At 34.1% G+C, this 19,400-nt stretch overlaps 1 protein-coding gene across 1 annotated transcript in view; it reads left to right on the forward strand.

Moving 5' to 3' along the window:
• The window catches only part of UBA6 (ubiquitin like modifier activating enzyme 6), an 81,805-nt gene that overhangs the window by 43,136 nt on the left and 19,269 nt on the right, over positions 1 to 19,400 (forward strand). Inside the window, exons 17-26 of the mRNA XM_014860157.3 lie at positions 1,231 to 1,311; positions 5,227 to 5,304; positions 7,081 to 7,262; positions 8,558 to 8,663; positions 14,319 to 14,408; positions 14,518 to 14,598; positions 15,356 to 15,484; positions 17,122 to 17,173; positions 17,262 to 17,325; positions 18,748 to 18,817. Of these exons, the coding sequence (XP_014715643.3) occupies positions 1,231 to 1,311; positions 5,227 to 5,304; positions 7,081 to 7,262; positions 8,558 to 8,663; positions 14,319 to 14,408; positions 14,518 to 14,598; positions 15,356 to 15,484; positions 17,122 to 17,173; positions 17,262 to 17,325; positions 18,748 to 18,817 (933 nt within the window). The remainder of the gene's footprint in view (positions 1 to 1,230; positions 1,312 to 5,226; positions 5,305 to 7,080; positions 7,263 to 8,557; positions 8,664 to 14,318; positions 14,409 to 14,517; positions 14,599 to 15,355; positions 15,485 to 17,121; positions 17,174 to 17,261; positions 17,326 to 18,747; positions 18,818 to 19,400) is intronic.

The raw sequence follows: 19,400 nt of genomic DNA on the forward strand, positions 1-19,400 counted from the left end.
CCCAGTAGACATTCAGTAAATGTTTAAAACAGGAGTTTGTAAACTATGGCCTGCAGGCTAGATCCATCCTGTTGCCTGTTTTTGTAAATAAAGTTTCATTGAAACACTGCCAAGCCCATTTATTTATGTATTCTCTATGGCTTCTTTCATGCTGTAATAGTGGTGTTGATTAGTTGTGACAGAGACTGTATGGCCCACAAAACTGAAAATATTTACTGTCTAGCCTTTTACAGAAAAAATTGCCAACCCCTAGTCTGAAGAATTAATACATTTAAAATTAAAATATGAGTGTAATAGTTTTGAGAACATTAAATGATTTTCTAGAAATATACTAAAAATTTATTTTTTTCTTACCAAATGAAGAAATATGTAGGTGGATTTGGCTTTCTTAAATATCTTAGTGCATTGGTAGGGAAGCTCTTCCCAATAACATAAGACTCCTTATGTTCCTGCCGTTTATTTCTTTTTCATTATTGTAATCAGTCATGAAAATACTGCTGATTTTAGTAATCATTTTTAAAATAATGTTTTGAAAATCATCAGCAATTGCTAACCTTTTATGTGCATGGGAAATCTGTTATCAGTTTTTACTTAAATTGATACTTAAAACTGATAATAGGAAAGTCTTAGAATAGTTATATCCATCAAATGAGTTTTGCAAATTGTCTATAAACAAGGAATCTTTTTCATTACAATGTTACACTGATGTTTTGTGCAGTTTGTTTCTATCTTATATAAAAAATGAGCTCAATGTTTGGCTTTTGTTTGGAATTTTAAAATGTCTTCTGTTTAGGGGCTGGCCCAGTGGCATAGTGGTTAAATTTCCATGCTCCGCTTTGGCTGCCCGGGTTCAGATCCCAGGTGCAGACCTACACACCGCTCGTCAAACCATGCTGTGGCAGCAAGCCACATACAAAAGAGAGGAAGACTGGCAACAGATGTTAGCTCAGGGCCAGTCTTCCTCACACACACACAAAAAATGTGTTCTGTTTAAAGGAATTGTCAATATTATGCTTTTCCTTATTTGGTTTATACATTTTTTTTTTCTTTAAGACACTTATAATGGCATCATAAATCAGTTAAACGTTTTAAAATAAAATGAGTTACAGTGTTCAAATTATTTTAAAATGTATTTATTATAACAGCATTTGAAGAAAGTTAAGATAAAATTGCTCTTTAGTAGAAGTTCTAATTTTATTTCATCTGATGTATCATTTTTCTCCTTCATAGGTAGGATGTGGAGCCATAGGCTGTGAAATGTTAAAAAATTTTGCTTTACTTGGTGTTGGCACAAGCAAAGAGAAGGGAATGGTAAGATATAAATCATTGAGAGTTAAAAGTTTATATTTCTGTTGCTGCCCATTTTTTAACTGTATTTACCTGCGTAGTTCTGAAACACAGATTTTTGAGAATAGATATTAAGCTAAAAATTGGAGAACTCTGATTCTACTCTGACCACTTTTCAAGTTATGTGATCTTGTGACAACTTACTTTAATTCTGTGCTCCCCATTTTCTTCTCTAACACTGTGAAACTGGTATCTCTACTACCTGTCTCATAACGTAATTTTGTGGATCAAACATGAAAGGGCTTTGTAAACTATAAACCATGTTAATGTTATTAATTCAATTAGATAATACTAATTATTTAAATAAATCTTAAAGATGGGAGAAGCTAACATTAAAAAGTTGCAGAGTGCTATATAGTCACAACTGGTGATTATCAAAAGAAGTGGGAATACTATAAACTTTGGTATACAGTTCATGTTCTTTAGACTATAAATGTGAGTTAATTGGGAAGCCATGTCATGTGTTTAAATAAAAATATATTTCACTGGTGCTGTTTTGCCTTTGAGATATAAACTAGCTTCCCAGAGTAGTGATTTATCGTGGTAACTAACAGTGAGTAATTAAATGACTAAAGTTTATGCAACAGTTCACATTTTATAGTTTATTAAACTTGGCTTATTATTCCATTTAAAAAGGGTATTCGTTACTATCAGTTACAGGCAGATGCTCTACATTTATATTATTCCTGGCCAGCATTTCCTGAATTGTGTTCCACAAAGCACTGTTATGTTGGTTTTTAAAAGATAGTTCTGAAAAAAAATCCTTGGTAACCTAAGTTTGAGAATCACCTGAATACAGTCATGCCTTACTTAACAATGGGGACACGTTCTAAGAAATGCATCATTAGGAGATTTTGTTGTTGTGTGAACATCATAGTGTGTGCCTTACACAGACCTGAATGATATAGCCTACTACAACCTAGGCTATATGGTACTAATCTTATGGCACCACCATCGTAGATGCAGTCTGTTGTTGACCGAGACGTCATGAAGCACATGACTGTACTTTAACTCCTTAGAAATTTATGGTAGATATCAACATATAAAGGTCAGGAATAGAACTATAGTGAACAAACCTACTGACCTCAGGTAACAAAACAAGGTAAGAAAAGGTAAACAGATACCTCTGCTAATACAAAGACATAGATGTTCTGTATACATTGTTTTCTTAAGTTTTTACATATGTAGCCAAACGAACTGGAAAGAATGAAAGAGAAATCCCCAGGTTCTGGGAACCGAGAGAGAAATTAATTCCTGAGCTAAAAGCTGTGGTGAATCACAAGTGTTTCTATCTTGAATATATGTCCAAAAATTTAAATAGAAGGGAAGTCACTCATGAGAAATTGAAACTCAGAGCATGTACCACACTGGTGTATGGGGTCCTAAATTACATCATACAAAGAATTCACACAGAGAAATGAATATAACAGATTTAGGATAATTGAAACCTCCAGAGCTCTAACTAAAACAAATGCAAAACTGCCTCATTGCTGATACTTACATCCCCAGAGTATGCAGGACTGTGCAGAAAAATCAACATCCATTCAAGACAATTCACAATTAAAAATGACAGTCCACTAGAAAAAAGTACCACCTGGAAGAAGACAATAGAATAACAATAGAATAATTAGGCCACTGAAAACTATAAATAATAGGAGTACGACAGATAACAGAGCAAACAAGCTTTAAAATAATGTTAAAAATGAGCAAAGGGGGGCCAACCTGGTGGTGCAGCGGTTAAGTTTGCACGTTCTGCTTCTCAGTGGCCCAGGGTTCACCAGTTTGGATCCCAGGTGTGGACATGGCACTGCTTGGCAAAAGCCATGCTGAGGTAGGCGTCCCATATATATAAAAAAAAAAGTAGAGGAAGATGGGCATGGATGTTAGCTCAGGGCTGGTCTTCCTCAGCAAAAAGAGGAGGATTGGCAGCAGTTAGCTCAAGGCCACTCTTCCTCAAAAAAAAAAATGACCAAAGGTATAGAAAGAGGAGTAGAAATATGAAGTGGAAAAGGCACTGAAATTTTTACAAAAAGTGAAGTAAGGATTTCTGTATAGTCAGTAAACTTAAAATTCAGATATAGCTAATGTGAGAATTGGTGGAAAGAAGATAAATATAGCTACCTAGAATGTTGTGTGGAAAAATATCTTTTTTTAATGAAAGGATGCATTTGAATGGTTCAACATAAGTGTAGTAGAATTTCTAAAGAAAATAAAGATAAGAAGCAGCAATACACTCCAAGGATAATGACAAAAGTTTCCAGAGTTGAAGGGATAAATGTGTTCAGATTGAAAAGGTAAACTAATCCCAAGTAAATCAAAGGCAAAGATAAAAAGAGAGATTACTTAGTAGACTTCTCATCAGCAAGAAATGCACACCTGAAGATAGGGAACCATATCTTCATAGTGCAAAAGCAAGTTACTGTCAACCTAGATTTCTGTACTCATTTAAATTATCTTTAAAGAGAAGTAAAGATGTCTTACAAGTAAAATGATGAAAGATTACCCACTTCTTGATTCTAACTGAAAGAACTATTAGATAATGTGTGCAATACGAGAAAGAGTCTAAGTGGAGGATTTTTTCAACATTTAAATAAGCATTGACTTTTGATACCTTTAATTAAAATATTGTCTGGGGAGTGTGATGGTTAAAAATAAGTAAAATGTTCACTGATATCATGGAAAGTAGAAGGGAGAATTCAAATATCCTCTAATTGTTGAGGAGGAAGATAGAGATTTAAATTAATTTTAGATCTTAGGTCACATTTACATGTTAAAGTTTTGAATATAACCACATAAAAATAGATGTCTAACTTCCAAACTAGTTCACTTTTGGAGAGGAGAGGGGATTGGAATCAAGAAAACTTGATCAATCCAGTAGAAAACCAAAAAAAAGGAGATGATGAAACGTTGGTTTGGGAGGTATGGAAAAAAAGTCTTATATTAGTAATCACAGTGATTATATATTGATTAAGCTTTTTGTTAGAAGACATTTTCTGTTTGGCTTTTTTTTTTTTTTCGATTTAAAAGAGACACCCTCTAACACATAATTACGTAGAAATGTTGAAAACAAAATAAATCAGGGAAATGCCAGCTAAAAGAAGGTGAATGTGTCTTTGACCACCAATCAAAATCTAACAACTGGAGCACACTGGGAAGTACTACTCTTAGTCAGATCTTGTTTGTAAATACTAGCTTAAGTGACAAATGCATTATGAATACTTTTCACATTATCTTGGATCTGTTTCTTTTCATCTTGCATCCTTGAAAATGAGGATCTGTAAACTTTTCCTCAAAGGACCAGATTGCAGCTATTTTAGGCTTACAGACCATAATTCTCTTGTCACAACTACTCAGCTCTGCCATTTTAGCATGAAAACAGCCATAGACAATACTTAAACACTGTGACAATGTTCCAATAAAACTTTATTTACAAAAACAGGCAGCCTGCCTGCACTATAGTTCTAGGCTTCTGCCTTAGCAAAAGTTCCTTTCAAATTGAAACATGCAAGCCTTTTTTCCAAATTAGTTGAGAATGGGAATAAATATAGATTTAAAAAAGAAGAGCTAGCTCATCTATGTGTACCTCATTACATGTTTATGAAATGTGATAGTGACATTTTAGCCTCTGTTTTGTTAGAATTAGAAAAAGTTTCGAACAGGAATTGCAATTGGTTTCATGTTCTTACGCTAAACATTATAATTAAGTATAAGTATAAAAAGAGCAGTATTGGTAACCATTTTGGAATATTTATATTCTTACAACCTTTACCAGCCAAAATAATGTAGAATAACTTGTGGGAGTTTAGTCATTTTGAGAAAAGCAAAATAGATTTAAAGGCACGTTATGCAATTTCAGCCATTTTCTTTTCTTGATATTAGATTACAGTTACAGATCCTGACTTGATAGAAAAGTCCAACTTGAATAGACAGTTCTTATTTCGTTCTCATCACATACAGGTATGTTGCTATTCTGTTTCAAATTTAAATCATCTATTGTGTTATACAAAAAAGAGAGTTTTCTTTTTTATAAATAGAAAATGGTGCTTAAACAAGCATACTATGGTCTTTATGTTATTAGAATCTCTCAATTATTAAAGAATGGGAATGAAAATAGGGAAAAATATAAATTATTTTTTAATGTAAAAATTGGTATTTGCATTGATTTTGCATATTAAAATCTGAGTTGTGAATTATGGTCAGTATTTTTTCATTTTGTAATCACCACAATGTGTCTGCATATTTAATTTTAGAAACTAAGGATAGACATAGAAACAGGTTTCCAAATTTGAAATTTTAATAGATCACAAATTTGGCACTTTTTGGGGGTTTTTTGGCCTTTAGTACAAAACGGGTAACATTTGGCACTTAGAATTTTATGCTCTTTGATCTTTTTTGACTATTTAACATTCCTTTTTACTGTAAAACAGTGCTTGTTTCAATCTTTTTTATGGAGATCAAGATATTTGTCAGGAAAAGAAGCAGTTTAGTTAGTCAAACAAAATTGCTTTTACTTTAGAAGTGTTTTTTCACTTTGTTTTTCAACAACTCATTGATAATCTAAATAAACTAAGCTTAAGAATGTCATGAAGAGAAAAGTAACTAGATTAGGTGGCATAGGTAACCTAATTGCCTGACCTATCCAGTATAAAGAACTAAGTAACAGGGTCTCTCATGAATTAAAATATGTGTCACAAAATTCATTCACTTAACTTTGTGCATTTTATTTATAGAATAACTATTAAGGCCTGTTAATTCTTATTTTATTAAGTTCTAATAAAGTTTCTGCTTTGTATGTACGCTAACAACAGTGAGAAGTAAAAATGTCAGCCTAAATTTGAGAAGAGACAGAAAAACTAGATGCTTGAATTCAAACAGAATTTGCCTATAGATATTTAGTGTCAGAGCCAGTATTCCCAAATGCACTTTGATAACACTAATGGCTTAATAATGATCACTAAATCTTTAAGAAAAGAAAGAATGCATTATATTTAGGGTACCCTTTTTTATAAAGCTGAAGCATATATAATAATTTTTTAAATATTCTCATCCAGTAATTGTAATATTTTTTAAAAGATTTTGGTACCAAATTGTTAGATTCCCATACCTGTGAGAACTCATTTTCTGTGGAGTTTGGATTTCCAATATTTTCACTGAATGTGTTCTCTTTTTTTTGTAGGCACTTATACATTTCAACCCTCATTTCTAGCAAAAAGATGTACTTTTATTTTTTTATTTTTTATTTTATTTTTTTTTCTGCTTTTTTTCTCCCCAAATCCCCCCAGTATATAGTTGTATATTTTAGTTGTGGGTCCTTCTAGTTGTGGCATGTGGGATGCTGCTTCATCGTGGCCTGATGAGCAATGCCATGTCCGTGCCCAGGATCCGAACCAGCGAAACCGTGGGCCGCCAAAGTGGAGCACGTGAACTTAACCACTTGGCCACGAGGCTGGCCGCCAAAAATGTACTTTTAATTGGACTTTGAACTAATATTTTAAGAGCTTTAAAGCACTTATCTATAAAATAGAGGCTGTTTTACTGATAATGTATAAATTATTCAGACTAATATGCATTACTAAATGTAATGTGACTACAATGAATATAATTTCCACAAACTAAAAATGAAAATTAGTCTCATTATTCTCACCTCATACATACATTACAGAGGATAAGAATGTGTAAGTTCAATCACAGCCTATCTTTAACGCTTATTTCTTCTATTTGTTATTTGTTTAGAAACCTAAAAGCTATACTGCTGCTGATGCAACCCTGAAAATAAATCCTCAATTAAAAATAGATGCACACTTGAACAAAGTGTGCCCAGCCACTGAGGCTATTTACAGTGATGAGTTCTATACTAGACAAGATATCATTATTACAGCATTAGATAATGTGGAAGCCAGGAGATATGTTGACAGGTATGTTCTTAAATTTCAGGTTCATGAAGAAATGTCTTGTTTTCACTTCTCTCAAACCTGTTGAAAAGTTATCAAATTTTCTGACTATTCTTTATGTTCCTGTTGTAGTACTTCTCAAACCCAAACCCTTTAATGATTTTCATTATACCCCATAATAAAATTCAAAATCTTTAACATAGCCTAAATGTTTTGCATAGAGTATTTGCCTCATGTCCACCACTCCAGATTAGAATTTACCTATTCCTCTCTGGCTTCCTTTCTTCCAGCTACATTTACTCCTTCGTTCAGTTCTTATAGGGCATCCAGCATTTTTTTACCTCAGGGACTTGCACGTACTCTCCTTCAGCTTCAGGAAATTATGTTTATCTTGTTTAAAAACTTTTGGCCCCAAATCTGCCTACTTACTCTCACCTATTTTAATTTTTTTCCTCATGCTTTTAGTTTCAGCCTAAATGTGTATCTTCAAAGAGACTGTCTTTAACCCCCAAATTGTGAATTAGAATCTTTTATGGTAATCTTTCATAGCGCTCTATACTTTTTCCTTCATAGCGCTTATTTTTATTGATCTACATATTTATTTGATGTTTATTTCCTCACTAAATCATTTATATAGGGACCATTTATTTTTCCCATCACTGTATCCTCAGTGCCCAACACATGATGTCATTCAGTAAATACTTGTTAAATAAGTAGATGAATGAATGACTATAATGTGTATACCTTACATAATCTTTCTTACATCTTTATATGATTCTTTAATGTTAGACTGCTAGAGCATATTAACAGAGGGAAATTTACCAGTTAAGAGTGTAGTGAAAAGTTTGTAATCTTTGGCAGAAGGTAATAAAAAACACTTTAAGAAATAAACACATGTAGAAAGTACAAGAGTTGTAAATTGAGGAAGAAGGGTATATTTTGGGGGATAAAGATAACATTAAGAAGATACAGTGGGATAGAACTTATAGTCAGAAAATAACCAAAGAAGAAATAGAAAGCAAGAGAAGAAAGGGTGACACAGTTAAGAGTTAACCTAGCGGAAAACAAGTTGAAGTCCAAAATTTGGTACTAGTAGTAGAAGGTGGACACAAACATTATTAGGTTGAGCAATAAAATTTTGGGGGGATAGGGAACAGAAATGAGGAATCGGTCAGTTAGTGGAAATGTGTCTCTTTCCTAAAATATTACATTCAAGGAGTGATCCGTGTGTGAAATTAATAGAAGGTGGGAGGATGTCGTATGCTTACGTTGTTATTGCTCACTTTTATGTTTTTCTTACCTGTTATCTTTTCAAATAGCCGTTGCTTAGCAAATCTACGGCCCCTGTTAGATTCTGGAACAATGGGCACTAAGGGACACACTGAAGTTATTGTACCTCATTTGACTGAATCCTATAATAGTCATGTAAGTGAACCAATTTTTTGAAGTAAATATCTCTCTTCTTTATATCTCACAATTGTTTGTCTTCATCAGTCAACAAATTTGATTCAGCTTCCCTAATCCTTCTGTTTTTGATCTGTTGATGATGTCCATACATATGTGCATGTACAGTTTTAAAAATATAGCTGAACTTATTTTTTTAATCATCAAAATTTTGTTTCTTATGTACCCAACATAGGAGCACCTGAATATGTAAAGCAATTATTAACAGACATAAAAGGAGAAATAAAGAGTAACACAATAATAGTAGGGAACTTTAACACTCCACTTACACCAATGGATAGATCATACAAATAGAAGATCAATAAGGAAACATTGACCTTAAACAACACATTATACCAAATGGACTTAGTAGACATTCCATCCAAAAACCACAGAATACACATTCTTTTCAAGTGCACATTTAACATTCTGCAGGATTGATCACTTATTAGGCTACAAAACAAATCTCAATAAATTTAAGAAAATTTAAATAATACCAAGCATCTTTTCTGACCACAAAGGTATGAAACTAGAAATCAATGACAGGAAGAAAATTAGAAAAGTCACAAATGTATGGAGATTAAACAAAATACTACTGAACAGTGACTGGGGAAATCAAAAAATACCTGGAGACAAATGAAAATACAACATGCCAAAATTTATGGTATACAGCAAAAGCAGTTCTAAGAGAAGTTTATAGTAATACAGGCCTACCTCAACAAACAAGAAAAATCTCAAATAAAAAATCTGACAGTGCTCCTAAAGGAACTGAAAAAAGAAGAACAAAGCCCAAAATCAGTAAAAGGAAGGAAATAATAAAAATCAGAGCAGAAATAAATGAAATAGCGACTAAAAAAAATAGAAGAAAATCAATGAGACCAAGAGCTGGTTCTTTGAAAAGATAAGTAAAATTGACAGACCTTTAGCTAGATTCACCAAGGGAAAAAGAAGGCTCAAGTAAATAAAATCAGAAATGAAAGAGGACAAATTACAATGGACACTTCAGATACAAAAAATTGTAAGACAATACTATGAAAAGCTATATGTCAACAAATAGGATAATCTAGAAGAAATGGATAAATTCTTAGAATTATATGAGCTTCCGAAACTGAATCAGGAAGAAATAGAGAATTTGAATAGACCAATCACCAGTAAGGAGATTGAAACAGTGATCAAAAACTTCCCAAAAAATGAGTCTAGGACCAGATGACCTCCCTGGTGAATTCTACCAAACATTCAAAGAAGACTTAGTACCTCTCCTTCTCAAACTCCTCCAAAAAATTGAAGAGGAGGGGAAGCTTCCTAAGTCATACTTTGAAGCCAACATTATCCTGATACCAAAACCAGACAAGGACAATGCAAAAAAAGAAAATTACAGGCCAGTATCACTGATGAACATTGATGCAAAAATCCTCAACAAAATACTAGCAGATTGAATACAACGATACATTAAAAAGATCATACACCAAGATCAAGTGGGATTTATTCTAGGGATGTAGGGTTTGTTCAGCATCTGCAAATCAATCAACATGATACACCACATTAACAAAATGAAGAATAAAAATCACATAATCATCTCAGTAGATTCAGGGAACGTGTTTGACAAGATACAACATCCCTTTATGAGAAGAACTGAATAAAATGTGTATAGAAGGAAAGTATCTCAACATAATAAAGGCCCTATATGACAGACCCACAGCTAATATCATACTCAATGGCGAAATACTGAAAGCTGTCCCTCTAAGAACAGGAACCAAAGATGTCCACTTTCACCACTCTAAAACAGAGTGTTGGAAGTCTTAGCCAGAGCAATCAAGCAAGAAAAAGAAATAAAAGGGATCCAAATCGGAAAGGAAAAAGTGAAACTCACTGTTTGCAGATGACATCATTTTATATATGGAAAACCCTAAAGAATCCACCATGAAACTTTTGGAAATAACAAGTGAGTATGGTAAAGTTGCAGGATGCAAAATCAACATGCAAAAATCAGTTGTGTTTCTCTACACTAACAACAAAATAGCAGAAAGAGAAATTATAAGTACAATCCCATTCACAGTTGTAATAAAAAGAACAAAATGCCTAGGAATAAACTTAACCAAAGGTGAAAGATCTGTACACTGAAAACTATAAAACATTGTTGAAAGAAATTGAAGAAGACACAAAGAAATGGGAAGCTACTCCATGCTCTTGAATTGGAAGAATTAACATAGTTAAAGTGTCCATACTTTCTAAAGCAATCTACAGATTTCAATGGCATCCCTGTCAAAGTTCCAACAACATTTTTCACAGAAACAGAAGAAAGAATCCTAAAATTTATGTGGAACAACAAAAGACCTTGAATACTCAAAGGAATCCTGAGAAAAAAAGAATAAAGCTGAAGTTATCATACTCTCTGATTTCAAAATATACTACAGAACTATAATAACTAAAACAGAATGGTACTGGCACAAAAACGGACACACAGATCAATGGAACAGAATCGAGAGTCAGAAATAAACCCACACATCTGTGGACAGCTAATTTTTGACAAGGGAGCCAAGAACATAGAATGGAGAAAGTAAAATCTCTTCAATAAATGGTGTTGGGAAAACTGGACAGCCACATGCGAAAGAATGAAAGTAGACCATTATCTTACACCATACACAAAAATTAACTCAAAATGGATTAAAGACTTGAATGTGAGACCTGAAACCATGAAACTTCTAGAATAAAATATAGGCAGAAGTCACTTTGACATCGGTCTTAGCAGCATATTTTCTGACCGGGCAAGGGAAACAATAGAAAAAGTAAATGGGACTACATCAAACTAAAAAGCTTCTGCACAGGAAAGGAGACCACCAACAAAACAAAAAGACAACCTAAAATTGGGAGAAGATATTTGCAAACCATATATCTGATAAGGGGTTAATATCCGAAATATATAAAGAACTCATACGTCTTCGAGAACAAAAAAACTAACAACCTAATTTAAAAATGGGCAAAAGATCTGAACAGCCATTCCTCCAAAGATGGCCAACAGGCATATGAAAGGATGTTCAACATCATTAACTATCAGGGAAATGCAAATCAAAACTACAATGAGATATCACCTCACTCCCATCAGAGTGGCTATAATTAACAAGACAGGAAACAACAAGTGTTGGAGAGAATGTGGAGAGAAGGGAACTCTCATACCCTGCTGGTAGGAGTGCGAACTGGTGCAGTCACTAAGGAAAACAGTATGAATATTGCTCAAAAAATTAAGAATGGAACTATCATAGGATCCAGCTATTCCACTGATGGGTGTTTATCCAAAGAATGTGAAAACACAAATGCATAAAGATACGTGTACCCCTACGTTCACTGCAGCATTATTCATAATAGCCGAGACTTGGCAGCAACCTAGGTGCCCACCAAGGGATGAATGGACAAAGAAGATGTGGTAAATATACACAATGGAATACTCCTTAGCTTTAAGAAGTGATGACATCCTGCCATTTGTGACAACATGGATGGCCCTTGAGGGTATTATGTAAACGAAATAAGTCAGAGGGAGAAAGTCAAATATCGTATGATCTCACTCATAAGTAGAAGATAAAAACGAGAACAATCAATCACATAGAGACAGCAATTGGATTGGTGGTTACCAGAGGGGAAGAGGGAAGAGAGGAGGGCAGAAGGTGTGATTAGGCACATGTGTCTGGTGATGGATTATAAGTAGTCTTTGGGTGGTGAATGTGATGTAATCTACACACAAATCAAAATATAACAACATACACCTGAATTTATATAATGTTATAAACCAATGTTATCACAATAAACAAAATTTTGTTCGTGGCCTTTCTGGAGTCTCATTTGTGTGTTTACTGTTTATTTCTCAGAGCTACTTGATTAGTTTTCTAACAACTTTTCAACAAGTAACCCACCCAAAATCTTACTAAAGAATCAGTTTCTCCATAGGAAGGACAAAGCTGTCTGTCTATGTGTATATATATTTTGCATAAATGATATAGATATAACTTTTTTTAGAAAACCCCACAGGTAATTTTGAAGTACTGCAAAGGGAGAACCACTGACCTAGGAATTAACTGTAGGCTTTGAAAGTTAAAAAAGATAACCCAAGTTGTAAAATTGACAGAATATTATTTTACTAGTGTAAATCTCCCTTTATTTTATTATTTTTTTTGTTTGTTTTTTGTGGGGTTTTTTTGAGGAAGGTTAGCCCTGAGCTAACTGCTGCCAATCCTCCTCTTTTTGGTGGGGAATACTGGTCCTGAGCTAACATCCATGTCCATCCTCCTCTACTTCATATGTGGGACGCCTACCACAGCATGGCATGCCAAGCAGTGCCATGTCCACACACGAGATATGAACTGGTGAACCCTAGGCCACCAAAGCGGAACTCACAACCCAACCGCTGTGCCACCAGGCCAGCCCCAGTATCCCTTTATTTTAATGGATATGTTTGATTTAGTAAAATTTTCTAAAACTTATTCTCTTGTTTACTGTCAAGAAATCAGAAATTTATATATTAAAAACATTATGGTAAACAAAATTAAGTTTAATTTGAAAGTAATGGAGGAAAATCATGATATTCTGGGTGTCATATTGGAGGATTTTCAAAGTAGAGAATGTTGTCAAATTCTAAAAGTTAACTTGATTCTCTCATTCTACATCTTTCCCAAACTTTCTTCTATGTTTTCTGACTTCATATTCATAAAACAGAATTTAATACTCTTGTGGCTTCCCTCTTTGGCTTATAAAATATTTCACAGTATTTCATTGATCAACAAACTAAAATATAAATTTCTAAGTGAAAAGAGGCAAAGATTGGGTGAACCAATAAACCTAGGCAAAAGGTACCCTGCAATAGAATATGGATTTCTTCAGTGGTACTTTTTCACATGAGACAACATAGGCATTTGCCATTCATTTAATACAAACTTTCTGCAAAAAAAACCACTGGGGACATAACCATGCTCTCAAATTGTTTTCTCCATGGAGAAACTCATGATATCTGAGCACTGTATTGGGGATTCTTGAATTACTTGTCGAACAAAGTAGGGAGTTTTATAAAGTTTTAAATATTACTTTAATTCTTGGAGGAAAAACATGAATTATATATGGTGATCTGCTACGAGTTCTACGTGGTACCAAATGAGTACACAGATAAGTGACAACAGAATTCATGTTTGTTGTTAAATTACTATTAACAAATAGCTTAAGTGTCAAAAGAATCAACTTTTCCTCTTATTGCCTATGAGAAAGAAGATATAAAAGTGTTGGATTGGGGCTGGCCCCATGGCATAGTGGTTAAGTCCGGTGCACTCTGCTTCAGTGGCCCAGGTTCGCAGGTTTGAATCCCAGGCACAGACCTACACCATTTATCAAGCCATGCTGTAGCAGTGACTCACATACAAAATAGAGGAAGATTGGCACAGATCTTAGCTTAGGGCTAATCTTCCTCAAGCAAAAAAAGAGGCATATTGGCAACAGATGTTAGCTCAGAGCAAATCTTCCTTGCAGAAAACAAAAAAATGTTGGATTTACTTTATTTATGAATTTTATTTTTTAATGGCCTTAAAACATTCAAATAAATTCAATAAAAAAATCATGGTTACTTCTCTTAACTATCTATTGTCATATTTTATAAATTAGCGGGATCCCCCAGAAGAGGAAATACCATTTTGTACTCTCAAATCCTTTCCAGCTGCTATCGAGCATACTATACAGTGGGCAAGAGATAAGGTAATAAAGACCCTTTTTCAAGGGACCTTTCTTTGAAGTAGAAAAGAAGATATTTCCAACTTTTACATAGACTTCTATTTGTAACTTTTTTTCCTCTTCTCCCTTACAGTTTGAAAGTTCCTTTTCCCATAAGCCTTCATTGTTTAACAAATTTTGGCAAACCTATCCATCTGCCGAAGAAGTCTTACAGGTACAAATCAATACATTTTAATACAAACTTAACACTATGTCAGTGTAATCTTATTTTCAAGTTGCCTACAAACGGTTTATTTTACCTTCTTAAAGTTTATAACATTTTTATTGTTCATAGTAACTGCATGAGGAATCTTGAAATTAGCAGGTTGCAGATGATTTTTTTTAGTTTGGTTGAACTGTATGGAATTGCCAATATTTGACCATGTTTGACCCACAAAGCAGCAGTTCATATGATTCAACCTGATAGAAGAGCTACAAATAATAAAATGGCTGGTTAAATTCTTTGAGTTCTAGTGAAAATTTCATGAGTGGATGGTAATCTCTCAGACTTACTCTCATGATGAGGGGAACTTCACAGATGTTTTCCTACTTTTCCTTTAATCCTATGCTAAAAATGCCAACTTTTTAGTACAAAGTATTATTCATAGAACTTCTTATAGTAAGTACATATATAGTACTAATAACTTCTAGCTAACAAGACATGAGGGTAACTTACCAGATGAAAAACTGTAGAGTTAAAATTTCACATGCTATCTTTTCCTGTTCCCTTTCCAAGAAAGAAAAGAAAGAGGGAGAGGAGAAAGGCAGAGACAAGAATTTCATGGTGAAAAAAGTGAGATCATAAGGCATATGAGCTGGCACTTCATATTTTGGCTAATACTTCCTGGGAGTGTGTGTGTGTGTGTGTGTTTGTGTGTGTGTGTTTAGCTGGAATTGTATTCATTTTGTTTTGTTTCTTTCTCTCATTCTAGAAGATACAAACTGGACACAGTTTAGAAGGCTGTTTTCAAGTTATTAAGTTACTGAGCAGAAGACCTAGAAATTGGTCCCAGTGTATAGAATTAGCAAGATTGAAGTTTGAAAAATATTTTAACCATAAGGTAAGTATGCATTATAAACACTAAGAAAAAGTCTGACTTGGCTCATTTAATTACTACCAAGTTAATTTCATTAAAGTGAAATATTTATCTTTGGGGAAGCTTTTCAGAAGTAAACAGTAAGATAGGTGAGAAGTTCTGGGCGCACAACTGATTTCTCCTTGAATGTTACTGATTAAAGTATACATTTGCACTCCACCCATTGAGTTGTTAGTTATGCATTTAACTGATCCTTGTCTTTCTGTGTGCAAAATTGGCTTTTAGATAGGGGTTCCATCTAGAGAATAAGGAATACATTTCATCAATAGTCTAGAAGAAATTTGTTGTTCAGAGTAAAGCAAGAGACTGAGAAGATAGAGATACTCAGTCACAAATTTTGTTGGAATTTTGCTTTCCCTACCCATCTGATAATTGCACTTTGTGTCTATTTCCTCATTTGTAAAATGGGGATAATAAATCGACACCTAATTCATAGGGCTGTGGTGAGGGTCAAGCAAGTTAGTACATGTGAAGCATTTAGAACAGAACCTGGCCCATAAATGCTCACTAAATATTCTTACCTCCAGTTACTTAGAGTTGCTAGAATGTGTCCTGGACTCTCTTTAGTCTCTCCCTCTCTTTAAGCTCTTACCTATTGGAATCTAAAGTAAGTTCATCTTTTTTAAAAAGTCTTTTAATTGCACTTATCCCTGGTTTTCACTTCCTTCTTGACTCTGCCCCTTGGACAAGTGGTCTGTATTCACTGCTGCCACTTCCTCTTCTGGTAAATATGTCTTCTTTCCCCATTGCTATTCAAATTTTTCTTACCAAGATTATCAATGACCTCTTGTTGCAAAATCTAAAGAATTCCTTTTAGTCCTTATCTTCTGTAGGCTTTTTTTAAAAAGCCTTTTTGTATTATGGAAAAATTCAGTCATAGAAATATAAATAAAATAGTATAATGAACTCCCATGTAATCCTCATGTACCTGTCTCTCTGGTTTAACAATAATCAACTCCTAGATAATCTTCTTGTCCTCTATAACTCCACCCAATATACTCTCCCCGAGGTGGTTTGAAGCAAATCTCAAACATCATATCATTTCAAAATATAAAGTACTATGTATTTTTACTAGTTTCATTTTTAAGGATTAGCTCTTTGAAAGGAGCAGAATAATTTATAATATATGCCACCATTTGTTTAAAAAGGGATGAAATAATCTGTACTCGTGTTTGCTGTCAATGCCAAAAAACAAACTCTCAGTGTCAATAAAGAAGAACAGTGCAGGGGCTGGCGCCGTGGCTGAGTGGTTAAGTTCACACGCTCTGCTTGGCTGCCCAGGGTTTCGCCGGTTGGGATTCTGTGCATGAACCTAGCACCGCTCATCAAGCCATGCTGAGGCAGCATCCCACATAGCACAACCGGAAGGATCTACCACTGGAATATATACCTATGTGCTAGGGGGCTTTGGAGAGAAGAAGAAAAAAGTAATAATAATAATGCAAGTTATTTGAGGTATAGGGGGCAGTAACAGGAGAATGGACAGATGGAGTACAAAAGTAGCTGGGAGACTTCACTGTGTCTCTTTTTATGCATTTTAATCTTTTCTTTATACTTCAGATAATGTGAAGTAGTGATTTTTTAATTAATTTTTTCTTTAGGCTCTTCAGCTTCTTCACTGTTTCCCTCTGGACACACAATTAAAAGATGGCAGTAAGTATAACCAAGTGTTGAGAAGAAAGTTTAATGTAATTTATTACTGGCTTCCTACATTGAAAATAATATTTGTATTTTTTGTTAGGTTTATTTTGGCAATCACCAAAGAGGCCTCCCTCTCCAATAAAATTTGATTTAAATGAACCTTTGTAAGTATTTGTACTCAGTTTTATATGCATCCTTCATTGTAAATTTCTTAAGTGTGTATAAGTTTACATTGCAAGGTGAGAATCTACGGTTCTTTAATGATAAATTATTACATCTCTGTTGTTCTAAGAGTTAACATAGTCTGGCCAACGAAGCCAGCCACAACCCTTGTCTCCACACAATCTGTGTACTCCCTATGGTAAATAACATTATTTTTATCTTCTCTAGAATGAAACCAAAGTGTCACCTCTTTGACTTTATCCATAAAAAAGTAAAATGACAACAAATGTTTTTCTATATAATGAAGCCAGTATGTAAGAAACTTTAGTTATTTAGAGGGAAAATGACTACTACTGCTCTCTCCCTAAATAATCTCAAATTAATTTTGAAAACAGTTGATCTACAGGGCCGGCCCCATGGCCAAGTGGTTAAGTTCGTGCACTCCACTTCGGTGGCCTGGGATTTTGCTGGTTTGGATCCTGGGCACAGACATGTTACTGCTCGTCAGGCCATGCTGATGCGGTGTCCTACATAGCACAACCAGAGGCACTCACAACTAGAACATACAACTATGTAGTGGGGGGCTGTGGGGAGAAGAAGAAAAAAAAAAGAGTGGATCTTTGAGTTTATACCTGTATACCCTATCTGTATTAGATAGACAGATTATTTATATACATGCACACATACTTATACGTATTATTTTAATTAAATACTTAGCGTGTTAACCTTCCTTTCAGCAGATAGCTCTGCTTAGTTTCTCATCTGGTGCTTGTTTTAGGCTTCTAGTCACCTTATCCTGGCTGCTTCTCCTGTAAAACTTATCGTTTTTTTGTTTTTAAACAAGCTCATTTGCTTAGTTTGGACCTGATGTACACTTTTTAAAACTAAATATGTAATATTTTCTTACAAATTAAAATGAATTTCCTTTCACTACTCTAATCTTTGTACTTTCTGGACACTCCTCTCCCCAAAATAGTCATGATCACTACCTGAATATTAATGGTTATGAGAATAAACATCGGGGGCCAGCCCCGTGGCCAAGTGGTTCAAGTTCCATGCACTCCACTTCATTGGCCTGGGGTTCACGGGTTTGGATCCTGGATGTGGACGTGCTCCACTGATGAGCCATGCTGTGGAGGCGTCCCACATACAAAGTAGAGGAAGACTGGCAGAGATCTTACTTCAGGGCTAATCTTCCTCAAAAGAAAAAAAGAGAGAATAAATATCTGATGTTTTTTCTTTTATAGCTTCTGCACTGCTTTGGTCTAGAGCAGAGTTTCATTGCCTAAGTTTTTAAAAAAATAATTCTGTAGCAAAGATTTTGTGATTATTTTTCTTCAACATTTTAAAAGCTATAATTTCTGATGAATTAAACATCTTTGAAATTGTGCATTCATACTTCATTTTATTTTTTAATTTCAAAGGCACTTCAGTTTCCTTCTGAATGCTGCAAAATTATATGCTGCAGTCTATTGCATTCCGTTTACAGAAGAGGTAAGATATTCTTCAAGCCCTAGTAATGATACAAAACCAGGCTAGACTAGATGACTTGTCAGATAATTGTATCATCAAAATGTGTTTATATGTTATGAGAATCGTTCTTTAATATAAGCTTTTAATTTTGTTGTATTTTTGCCTGTTCTAACAAAGCAAAAGCTAAAATCCCATTGCACCATTACTAAGTAGAAGAAATTCAAATTTTTCTAAGTTGAACGTAGTGAAACAAATATTTGTAAAAGCAGTCTTACTTTATTTTTAAAACATCTATAACCTGTTAACTTTAATTATCCTAATCACACTCAACACCCACAATGAACTATTTCGTAGCACTTTTACAGTATTCCTGAGAGTTATTTGGCTTATTTTGTGATAATAACTTATATGCTTTTCAGGAAATTTGAAAATGCTACCCCGTATTGACATTTCTTAACCCTTATCATCATACCCATTCTCTTAGACATCTTCACTGGCTAACATCTAAACGATCTAATACAGTTTTACTTGAGAGGCAGATTTGCATTAGTGAATTTTTCTTTACAAATACATATTGGAGCTAAATAAATTGCTGTACTTCTAG

This window comes from Equus asinus, chromosome 3, assembly GCF_041296235.1.
Source record: "Equus asinus isolate D_3611 breed Donkey chromosome 3, EquAss-T2T_v2, whole genome shotgun sequence".
NCBI lineage: Eukaryota > Metazoa > Chordata > Mammalia > Perissodactyla > Equidae > Equus > Equus asinus.